Source organism: Archocentrus centrarchus, chromosome 1 (genome assembly GCF_007364275.1).
Source record: "Archocentrus centrarchus isolate MPI-CPG fArcCen1 chromosome 1, fArcCen1, whole genome shotgun sequence".
Classification (NCBI taxonomy): Eukaryota; Metazoa; Chordata; class Actinopteri; order Cichliformes; family Cichlidae; genus Archocentrus; species Archocentrus centrarchus.
In genome coordinates this window covers 29,500,138-29,511,302 of record NC_044346.1, presented here as the reverse complement: position 1 = coordinate 29,511,302, position 11,165 = coordinate 29,500,138, and the positions used below count along the sequence as shown (strand labels likewise).

The window sequence follows — 11,165 nt, the reverse complement described above, 5'->3', positions numbered from 1 at the left end:
CATCTGGAAAAGTCGTTGACCTCTATGTATGTAGGCTTTAGCAATCATTGTATCAAGACACAAGATGGTTGGTTACAAATGTATTTTCTCATCAAATGAAAAAATGTTTTTAAAGATAGAGTGAGGAGTGCAGCCATTCGGGAGGGGCTCAAAGTAGAGCCGCTGCTCCTCCACATCGAAAGGAGCCAGTTGATATGGTTTAGGCATCTGACTAGGATGCCTCCTGGGTGCCTCTTGGGTGAGGTGTTCTGGGCATGTCCTACTGGAAGGAGGCCCTGGGGCAGACCCAGGAGACGCTGGAGAGATTATATCTCTCGGCTGGCCTGGGAGGTCCCCCCAGATGAGCTGGTGGAGGTGGCTGGGGAGAGGGAGGCCTGGGCTTCTCTCCTTAGGCTGCTGCCCCCATGACCTGGCCCCAGATAAGTGGAAGAAAATGGATAGATGATGGATGGATGGATGGATGGATGCAGGAACTTGTCACTATGGACAAAGATACATTTTTTTCCCTGTTTCTGTTCCTCATTCCTTTCTTCAAGTTTCTCATATTTAATTTCCATTTCTTTTCTAAGCTTCACAAGCTCATTCTTATGGAAGAGGTTCTTTATTTCTGTCAAAAGCCCATTTAGTTGTTGCCTCAGTTGGTATGTACTCTCTCAGATTGGAGTTTTCCTTTTGGACAACATGAATGTTGCCAGAGGAGAGTAGTGCTCCGGTGTACTCAAGTGTGGCGTACTCAACTGTGTTTCTTGGGCAGTACTTCCTTTAAGAGATAGCAACAAATTAAAGATGCTGTGTAGTAATGAAGCTGAAGTACTGGAGTAGTAGTACTGGAGTACTACTGGAATAGACTGTATTTATTTAAAGAGTTTCTCAATACATAAAATACACACTAAAATCTAAAAAAAAGACCCACCATCTTTACAAATAAACAAACAAAAGGACAAACTGTTTTAAATTTTGATAATACACATAGACTCAAATCTAGTAAGCTCAAATATTGATCTGTTGTGCTGCCTCTCTATATACTGGGATGTCTCACACACAATTATTAAAATGTAAATAGTGCCTTAAAATATATATTTTCCATCTATGACCACTGATGTGCTCAGTTGTCTTATGATATTTACTTGTGCACAGAGTATATTAATTTGTCTGTGCATAAAGAGATATGGCAAACTGCACTTATAGCAAAAGATTCATAAGTTTAAACTCAACTCCTTCAAGACATTAAGTTTGCAACAATTTGAAGTATCAAATGTCAGCTCTTACCATGTATCTTTTATTTAACATTTTTCTAATTGTGCTTTTTTCTTTCTTCTTTATTTAAGCTATTTTATTATAGGTTGTGTTTAACATTTTGGCTACTTTAACATGAATTGCCTATTTTGGGGGTAAATTAAATATTTTCTATCTCAAACTCAGTTTTCTCCACTCCTTTTTTTTCATTAATTTGCTATAACAACACAAATTGTATATAGTTTCATAAACTACTACTGTTGAGATTTACATGTATACCTGATATAGCTAAACAATATTATGCTTTTTTTTTTCCCTTTTATTTCTAGCCACATTTTTAGAGCCTTTTATTTTGAAGTCGGAGCTGCTGTGTTTCCGGTCGCGTTTTTTCTGTTTACGTCTGGTTAGTCCTCCTCTATGCGACGTCACTAAACGCCCCTCAGACTGGGTTTGCAGGAGCAACGAAACGATCACCTTTCACCTATTAAACCAAGTACGCAGATATACAGGCTCTTTGACAGTAATGTAGAAAACATAAGAAACTTCTATTTTTCTGCAGTGAGTAGATTTGTTTAAACACTTAAAAATGTTTATTACACAATGACTAAGAACTTTGATGAAATTTGAGAATTTAAAAAATAAAATAAAATGTGTGTGTGTATCAGTTTTGGCACCCTACTCTGTACAAGGACTTATTATCATTACTGTTATCCTTTGATGACTTATACCTGAGAGGCTTTTTTTTTTTGAACACAGGTATACTGGTTGTGTTGCTCAGGTAAAAATCACCTCCAAACGATGTGAACTGAAATTCTGCATTTAGCAGCAACTTAAGATCAGCCGGGACAAGAAGTAGCTCAGACAGGCTTAGCCAGAGTGATATCCAACACTACACCTCCCACTCACCCCCCCATTCATCTGCACTATCTGGGTCAATCGCCTGAGCCTCCAGGCCCAAAAGCTAATAATCAACAGTCCACACTACACAAACTGAGCATTAACAGCATGGGCCAAATGATGGATACATGAACTGATCAGCTTTTACATTACACCTGTACTGTACTGAACTGTCAAATGCATTTTTATGTTTTTGTGTTTGACTGAATGAGGGGCTCTAACATATCGGCTCAAAACTGCTCACCTTTATTAATCCATTTGGTGTACACAGCTGTCACATAATGTTACAATACATGAGATGGCAGTTCCAAAATTCCCACAATTATTAAAATAAAAAAACAAATAGTTATTATACACTAGAACCTGCATTGGTTGACCAATGTTAAAAATCTTCTTTGTTATAAGCATAATACAAAAAAAGTGGGGTAAATTAAAAATGGTCTGATGACATATAGGGTATCTCCTGCCTCAGAATGGGAATAAATTTGCAAGTGACTCTGTACATAAGTAGAACTGGTGAAATGATGAGAATCTGTAGGCAGAAAAAAGCAACATCCACCTTCCACCTTGGTCCGGGCCTTTCTGTGTGGAGTTTGCATGTTCTCCACGTGTCTGTGTGGGTTTGCTCCGGGTACTCCGGTTTCCTCCCACAGCCCAAAGACATGCAGTTACTGGGGTTAGGTTAATTGGTGATTCTAAATTGCCCATAGGTGTGGATGTGAGTGTGAATGGTTGTCTGTATTAGCCCTGCAACAGGCTGGCCACCTGTACAGGATGTACCCTGCCTCCCACCCTATCGCAGCTGGGATAGGCTCCAGCCCCCTGCGACCCTGAACAGAATAAGCGGAAGAGAATGGATGAAAGCTTAAACATTTTTTTTATTTTTTATTCCTGTTTACTTTACATTCAGCATAGATGACATGCAAAAGCATGAGGTTGATTTTTCCCCATACATTCACTCCTTAATTCCTTATTCCCGTGCCACATCTCATCCCTTCCTGTTCCTCTGAAATATCCTCATGTTTTCATACAGTGGGGGAAATAATTTTTTGATCCCCTTCTGAATTTGTAAGTTTGCTCACTTACAAAGAAATGAACAGCCTCTAATTTTGATGGTTGTTTCATATCAATGGAGAGAGACAGAATGTAAACCAAAAAATCCAGAAAAAACACATAAAAGTTATAAATTGATTTGCACATAATTGAGTGAAATTAGTATTTGATCCCCTACGACCCAGCCAGAATTCTGGCTCCCTCAGATTGGTTGCGCGGCACACAGATTATAATCAATCACAGACACTCCTGATCTCAACCAGTTATGTGTATAAAACACACCTGTCCACAGAATCAATTTTTCCATTCCAACTTCTCCATCACCATGGGTAAGACCAAAGAGCTGTCAAAGGATGTCAGGGACAAGACTGTAGACCTGCACAGGGTTGGAATGGGCTATGAGACCATCAGTCGCCCTTGGTCTTGAGCTCCGTGCAAGATCTTGCCTCATGGGGTGAGGATGATCATAAGAAATGTGGTGAGTCAGCCCAAAACTACACAGGAGGATCTTGTTCATGATCTGAAGGCAGTTGGGACCTCAGTCACCAAGAACACCACTGGTAACACACTGTGCCATAATGGACTGAAATCTTTAAGTGTCTGCAAGGTCCCTCTGCTCAAGAAGGCACATGTACAGGCCCGTCTTAAGTTTCCCAGCGAACATCTAAATCAGGGGTGTCCAAACTTGCGGCCCGCTTCCGGCCCCGCCCGCTTCCGGTCCGCGAATTGATGTCAAAAATAACATACAATTTGGCCCTTCAAGTTACTTTTTTGACATTTCGTCTTCCCCTACAATCAAGAGGGTTAAGCGAAATGTTAAAAAAGTAACTTAAAGGGCCAAATTGTATGTTATTTTTGACATCAATTTGCAGACCGGAAGTGGGCGGGGCCAGGAAGAGGCCCGCGGGCCGCAAGTTTGGACACCCCTGATCTAAATGATTCAGAGAAGGCTTGGGAGAAAGTGCTGTGATCAGATTAAACCAAAATCAAGCTCTTTGGCAGCTTGAACCACTGTGTTTGGAGGAAGAGAAATGCTGAGTATGACCCAAAGAACACCATCCCCACAGTCAAGCTCGGAGGTGGAAACATTATGCTTTGGGGCTGTTTTACTGCTAAGGGTACAGGACGACTTCACCGTCCTGAGGGGCCGATGGACAGGGACATGTACCGTAAGATCTAAAACCTCCTTCCTCAGCTAGGACACTGAAGATGGTCTTCCAGCATGACAATGACCCAAAACATACCAACAAAGGAGTGACTAAAGAAGCACATAACCAGTCTATAACTTTTATGTAATGTGCTTTTTTGTGGATTTGCGGTTGATATTCTGTCTCCCGCCATTAAAATGAAGCTACCATAAAAATTAGAGACTATTCATATATTTGAAAGCGAGCAAACTTTCAAATTCAGCAGTGGATTTTTGTTACTGTACTACAGAAAAAAGCACCTTAAAAACAGGAACAATGAGACCATAACAGGAACGACTACATGTCAGTCTAGTATTTCAAAAAAATGTTGACCCCCCCCCCCCAAAAAAAAAATCATCTCTAGGTAGTTTCTCTAAGTTTGACTAATGACCTTTTAGTGAGTAAAAAGCACACTTAGTGCATTGCATCTGCAAGACAGTAAAATAAACACAATTAACACAACAAACAAACAAGCAGTCCTGAGTTGATGAGTACAGTACATTGCTGCAGGTCTTTTATAGACACATATTAGCAGCACCTTGTATCAACAAGTCTGTAAATACAAGAGAAAAATTCTTTATAATATTAAAGTGACTTAGTTGTTATCAAACCTATTACTTGGCCTTTTTGTTATGGCATCCAGTTCGTATTTGACTAGGGAGATAAAACTCATACAAAGGGAACCTGTCTTCATTAAATGATAACATATTGTGCAGTGGGTTTATGTGTATGTCAGAAATGAGGGTCACAGTCTTCCACAATGCTGTCTGTGATGTAGTTGACTTTTAGAACCTCCTGGTAATACTCCTTCTCCACTTGCGTGTTGACGGTCCAGGCTACAACCTCGACCCCCCTCTGGGCCCAGTACTGCACATAGTCCCTGCAGACAGCACACACAAATCAGGGAGTGAAGTTCCTCTGGTCTGAATGATATGATTAAAAGTTTTTAAAGAGTGCAAAGCAACAACAACTTTGTTGCTATAACTTAAACAGACACTCTGGTCTTAATAGACAAATCACAGCAGATAACAGACAGATGATTTGGAGGATGAATGCAGTGTACAGCTTCTATACACTACTTTATGAGCCCGTCACATTTTAAAGTGCACCGCTGTATATAGTGGATGAAAGTTGCAGTTGAGATTTCAAACAATACTGCAAAAATGGGCTATATAAGTATGTGTGTCAAGAAATATTTAACCAAACATTTATAACAGATTTGTATTCTAATAAAATCCATGCTGCATACATATTTTTTAGAATTTAGCTACTATAAATAGTATATGACTGAATGATCCAGCCACAAAAACTCACTGTGAGACAAAGTTCTTCTGTATCAGGAACGCTGAGATGCCACAAAGCTTCCACAAAACGTGATGGTGTGCCCAGTCCAACAAGATGTCCAAAAGCGTCATCCAGTGGTGTTTCCACAGTGATGAGAAACGTGGGGTACCATCCCCAAACCGACTCAGGCTCCAAGGCCGGTGGGTCAATGCTGTGACCACCTCCGGGTCACTCTGTCTCATCTGAACACAAAGTGTTCATGAAAATTAGAAGAGCAGCTACAGCAGAAATACATGACAGGAGTATGTGGGATAAACGCTCTGCCTGTTTTGTTTCAAAACTATTTTTTTTTCCAGTCTTCTTGTGAAGCACATTGAGACTGTGGACGGTCTTAGCATATGCAATAAATACATAAAAACTGTAAACTGCACTGAGACAGTTTTAGCTACACGACAGTTGTTGTCAGGTTATCTTAGATTACACATTAATTTGTAAGAAGTGAATGAAAATGAGAACCAAGAGCTCAGGCACTGAGAGGTCTGTGTGCTCATAATGTTTTACAAAAATCTTATAACACATCACCTGAATGTCAAACTAGTTGCATAACACACAGATGTGCCACAAGTTTGTTTTTTTTTTGTTTTTTTAAATTCTTTTGAAAGTGGTCAGTGTTCATATTCAAGCATAGAGAATTCGGTGCCTGGGTGGCTTAGTGGTGAAGCCAGCGACCACATACATATGCCACGTTGCGGTGCGGGCGGCGCGGGTTCGAGTCCCGGCCCGTCACCAGTTTGCCTGCGTGTCTTCCCTGTATCTTTCCCCCATTTCTTGTCTCTCTCCACTGCCCATAAAAGCCGCTGTGGCCAAAAATGCAAAAAAAAAAAAAAAAAAAAAAAGCATAGAGAATTTAATTTTTAGTTCATTCATGTCGGCTAAACGGAGACAAGCTGACCCACTGTGTGCAAACCTAAGTACCTGAACTTTTTGTATCTTTGCTTTGTGTCTTTTTTTTTTAGGGTGCAATTGCTGCTAAACAACCCCTTTAAAATGACCCCTTTGGGGACAAACAGCACCTGACAGTCACTAGCAATTCTTCATCTGTGTAATCTGACTCATTATGTTTATTAAAAGTTGTCTTTGTGCTACACATTAGTTTGCCTCAGTGTCTTTTTCCTCTAGTTGGGCTAGATCATGTAAAGAAAACCACAGAAGAAACAATGTGTTTACTGACACAAACAAAATTTCCTTCTTTCTTATTGTTTTTTTTAGGCCAGCAAATCTGACTCTTCAGACACAAACTATACACGACTGTCTGCTCTTACCCTGTAGATGACTTTGGGCTCGAAGGAGCAGACGATGCTGCTGTTGTAGAGGACTGGATATTTCTTATACATGTCTTTAAGAGCTGCAGCCGCCTGGGGTGGGAAGGAGAAACAAATGGTTACCGTAGGTCATTCAACCGTTTGCAGTGTCAGGTTTACTGTTTTTGCTTGTGGGTGTTCCTCTCCGACCACTAGGTGGTAACTAGCAGCTGTGTATGCAGACAAACAGGCCCAGAAATCATAAATGTCAGCGCTTGAGCCTCTAGCCACAACAGCAGCTTTTCCTTCCTTAAAAAATGTGCAAACACTGCATTTAAGGAGTTCAGAAAGTAAACTAACTTTAAGCTAAGAGACTACTGCGCCCGGCTCTGTTTTTATGATGCCAACACAAACAAAGTCACATTTACTTGTTAAAGTGCAAACGAACAAAGAACGTCTAACAGCACGCAAAATGTTACCACACACATAAAACATTACTTATCAGAGGTGGTGTCCTGAATTTTTTTTTACAGAGTACAGAGAAAACTGGAACACGTGTTTTGTACACCAGTTTTGGAAAAATAACTGACCTTGTAGTAATGATAAGGAAGGCATTACTTAATTTGTGTTATATTCTCAGCCAGAACCAATTTTAGTGATTAGTCTTATTTCACTAATGCAGTGGCGCAATACACTGTAGCACCAGTCTATTGATAATAAGTGAAAAGTTAGTAATATTGAAATTGTGATCACACATTATTAAGCAATGCTGTCTGAAAATAAATCTATTAAATCAACACGACATAACAGAGACTGCACATCATCATCATCATCATCACAGTTTGTTAGTTTTGTTGGCTGCACCTCGTCTGGATGACCTTTGACATCAAAGTAGATGGTGAGCTGCAGTTTGATGCATTCCTCCACTGCCTCCTCCAGGGTTGGGATCTTCTCTCCTACAAACTTGTCCCTGGTGGGAAGAAAAAAGTAAAGCTTGTTTTAACTGTATTTCTTCTCATATTGCACCAGTAATCTTGCTTTTATACTCACTATCACTTATCACTTTTATACTCGTTTACTCTCATGTGTCATTATTTTCTTGTTCTACATTGTTTACCTGTTTCATTATTTTCCTGGGCTATTTCTTGTTTGTTTTGAGGAATGTGTGTGCAACCTAAGTGGAGTGTGGGTTAAAAAGAACTTGTACATTGAGCTTGTTTGCTTATGTGCGGTTTGTTGATGTTACTATATTGACTGTTTTGTGTTTTATTAAGGCAGTCATGGCTCAAGAGAGTGGGTCATCTATTTGGAAAGTCAGGGATTGATCCTTGGCTCATCCAGTCTGCATGCTGTCCTCGGACAAAATACAGCGTTTATCAAACACAGTGCCATCAAAGTGTCATAGAGAAAGCATTACATGAACATGTGTGTGAATGCATTAATTTGACATGTAGTGTAAAGCGCTTTAAGTTGATTATTGGATTACCAGCTATACAGGTGTGGTCAGAAGTCTAGATACACTCATCATGGGTATGAATGTCACGGTAATTTTGGACTTTTAATGATTGCTTTGAACTGTTCTTTCTCCAGGGTGGAAAGATTGTTCAGCATACATTGTTAATGACTTTAAAAAATAAGAATTGGGTGAACAAGTTTAAATTTATTTTTGATTTTCTCTAATCCAGACAGGTGCAAAAACCCAGGAATCACCAAGGCTCAAGCCTGCCATGAACTGGAAACTGCTGGAACACCAGCATCACTGTCCACAGTGAAGTGAGTTTCAGTCCACCTGAGAGGTTGGCGACCAAGAAAGAAGCTCTTGCTCCAAAAATGATACCTTTGAGCGTAACTGAAAGTAAAGGTGAGGCTTCTAAAATTAAGAACACTGTACCAATTGTCAAGCATGGTGATGGTAGCATCATGCTCTGGGGCTGTTTTGCTGTCAGTGGTACTGGTACATTGCACAAAGTCGATGGAATAATGAAGAAGCAGGACTACCTCCAAAGTCTTCAACTTCACCTCAAATCAGCAGCTAGACGGTTGAAACTTGGACACAACTGGGTATTCCAAAAGGACAATGATCCCAAACACACATCAAAACTGGTTTTGGCTAACATTAAGCTTCTGAAACGGCCTTCCCAAAGCACTGGCCTCAAACCTATTGAAAACTTATGGACTATGCTTAAAAGTCAAGTCAGTGCCAGGAAACCAACCAAATTAAATGAACCAATTTTGCCAATAAGAGCGGTCAAATATCCAGCCAGAATTATGCCAGAAGCTTGCTGACTGCTACCAAAAGCATGTGGTTGAGATGCAGTTTGCTAAAGGACATTTAACCAAATTAACCGTTTAAAGTCATTAAAGATGCATGCTGTACGTTCATTCCACGCTGGAAAAAGAACAGATCGAAGAAATCATTAAAAGCCCCAAAATACCATGACTTCCATAGCAATGATGACTGTATTTAGACTTCTGACCACAACTGTACTTCACTAAGATTATATACCACTCATACCTAGAAGTGACTTCAAGTTTAAAGCAACACTATTAGACAATCAATTGAGAATTTACTGACTGTAAAACATACACACACACAAAAAAACAACAACTATAAAATGACATAATTTTACATTCACATCTTTTTTATATTATGGATATTTTATTTTCTATTTGTCACTAGGTGGATGTTTAAAACTACTAATATCATATCAGTGTACAAGGTGCTTTGTAAGTGCCTCACTGAATATATGTGTCATTCTTACCTGAGTCGATGTTTAGCAGCTGCATCCAGTTTACCCAACTCTGACATTTTCATCTTGCTGAGGGGCCCCGACCCACTGGTTGTCCTGTCCACAGTCTCATCGTGCATCAGTATTGGGATGCCATCTGCAGAGAACTCCAGGTCCAGCTCCACACCAGTTGCCCCATTTTTACTGGCCTACAACAGAACAGCCAAACTTCAGCATTGGATGTTTTTCCAGGTGGAGTCAGTGGTCATAAATCTGTCCTAAAATTTCCCTAGAACAGAAAAAAGCCATCCCTAATTCCCTGCCTTTCTTAAGAACTTCGCAGCAACTTTGCAACACTTAAAACAGGTTAGACAACTACAAAACACTAGCAGGTGTCTTCTTCAGTTGCAAATGTCTCGGTCCATGGACTCACACCTCATATACACCTGATATAAGGATGTGCTCTGAAACTTTACCTGGATAAATGAAACCCAGTGCATGGGTCTAAGCATTTTCAGGTGGTGTTAAAATACATTTTCTTTATCTTGACTTTATCTCAGTATGCAGAGTGGTTAGGCTGGCTGTGAACTGGCTGATAACATTGTGATAACAAGGTGCTGCTAGAAGAGCAGTGACCTTAAAATCCCCTGTACAAATAAGTTATCCAGATACAGGCTGTATGTGAATACCAGAAGTAAAAGATACAAGAGGTCATAGTACTTCCTCTTGTAACCACTGCTAGCACACGCTGAAACTGAAGAGTACCGTGAACAGTATGAATGACCCAAAGGCTCCAAAACCTTCCCACCTCATTCTCTTACCTCTCGGATAGCTGCTATCGTGTTCTCCGGTGCGTCGTGTCCGCCGCCCCGGTGAGCGACAATCGACACCTTGCCGGTGCCCGCCGTGCCCTTGACTGGGTGGAGCACCTTCTGGGTTCGGCTGGCCGGTACCGGTGGGAAGCTGCACATGGCTAGAAAGAGGAAGAGGAAGGCAGTGAGGGCCACAGTCCACATCGGGCTTCGAGTCCCCAGCAGGATCCCCACGAAAATAAGGGAGTACAGGGTCGCTTCATCTCCTAGCTGGAGCATTGTTGTCCTCCTCACTTTGTCTTCCCCACAGGAGCCGAAAGTAACACCTGGCAAAAAACGCGCCGCATGTGAGGAGTAGGACGTTTACTATCCTCCTGACTTTAGATTATTCAAGGCTCTAAATGAAATACGATCAAACTTTGCGCGACTACGAAACACTCAGCACAAGAGCAAAGTCTCAACCCGTGATTCAGCAGGAACCGTGTATGTTTACACTTCCCCATGGACGCTTCCGCAGTGAAATTGACACAAAAACACAAATTAGGTTCAATCAAAATTTCACTAAAATTCTAATTGCTGTCCTAACACGATAATCACTGACATATCTCCCACAGGGTGCCCCGAAACAAACAAAATCTTTTTTTTTTTTTTTTTTTTAAAGAGTTA

At 40.6% G+C, this 11,165-nt stretch overlaps 1 protein-coding gene across 1 annotated transcript; it reads right to left on the bottom strand.

Annotated features, from left to right (window-relative positions):
- Positions 1-4,130: 4,130 nt before the first annotated feature.
- On the bottom strand, positions 4,131-11,146 carry gde1 (glycerophosphodiester phosphodiesterase 1). Its single transcript, XM_030742511.1, has 6 exons — positions 10,509-11,146; positions 9,721-9,896; positions 7,823-7,928; positions 6,980-7,072; positions 5,688-5,899; positions 4,131-5,253 (listed from the first exon to the last, which is right to left on the bottom strand). Exons 1-6 carry the CDS (start codon positions 10,776-10,778, stop codon positions 5,106-5,108), a joined length of 1,005 nt encoding a protein of 334 aa, XP_030598371.1. The 5' UTR covers positions 10,779-11,146; the 3' UTR covers positions 4,131-5,105.
- Positions 11,147-11,165: the final 19 nt, after the last annotated feature.

What these genes read in the sequence shown, in the direction of transcription:
- gde1 (XM_030742511.1), bottom strand. Translation starts at nt 10,778, where the DNA reads ATGCTCCAGCTAGGAGATGAAGCGACCCTGTACTCCCTTATTTTCGTG. An exon ending in CGATAGCAGCTATCCGAGAG is followed by an intron (nt 9,897 to 10,508) that starts GTAAGAGAATGA and finishes GTTCTGTTGTAG; the next exon opens with GCCAGTAAAAATGGGGCAAC. An exon ending in AGCCCAAAGTCATCTACAGG is followed by an intron (nt 5,900 to 6,979) that starts GTAAGAGCAGAC and finishes CTTTGTGTTCAG; the next exon opens with ATGAGACAGAGTGACCCGGA.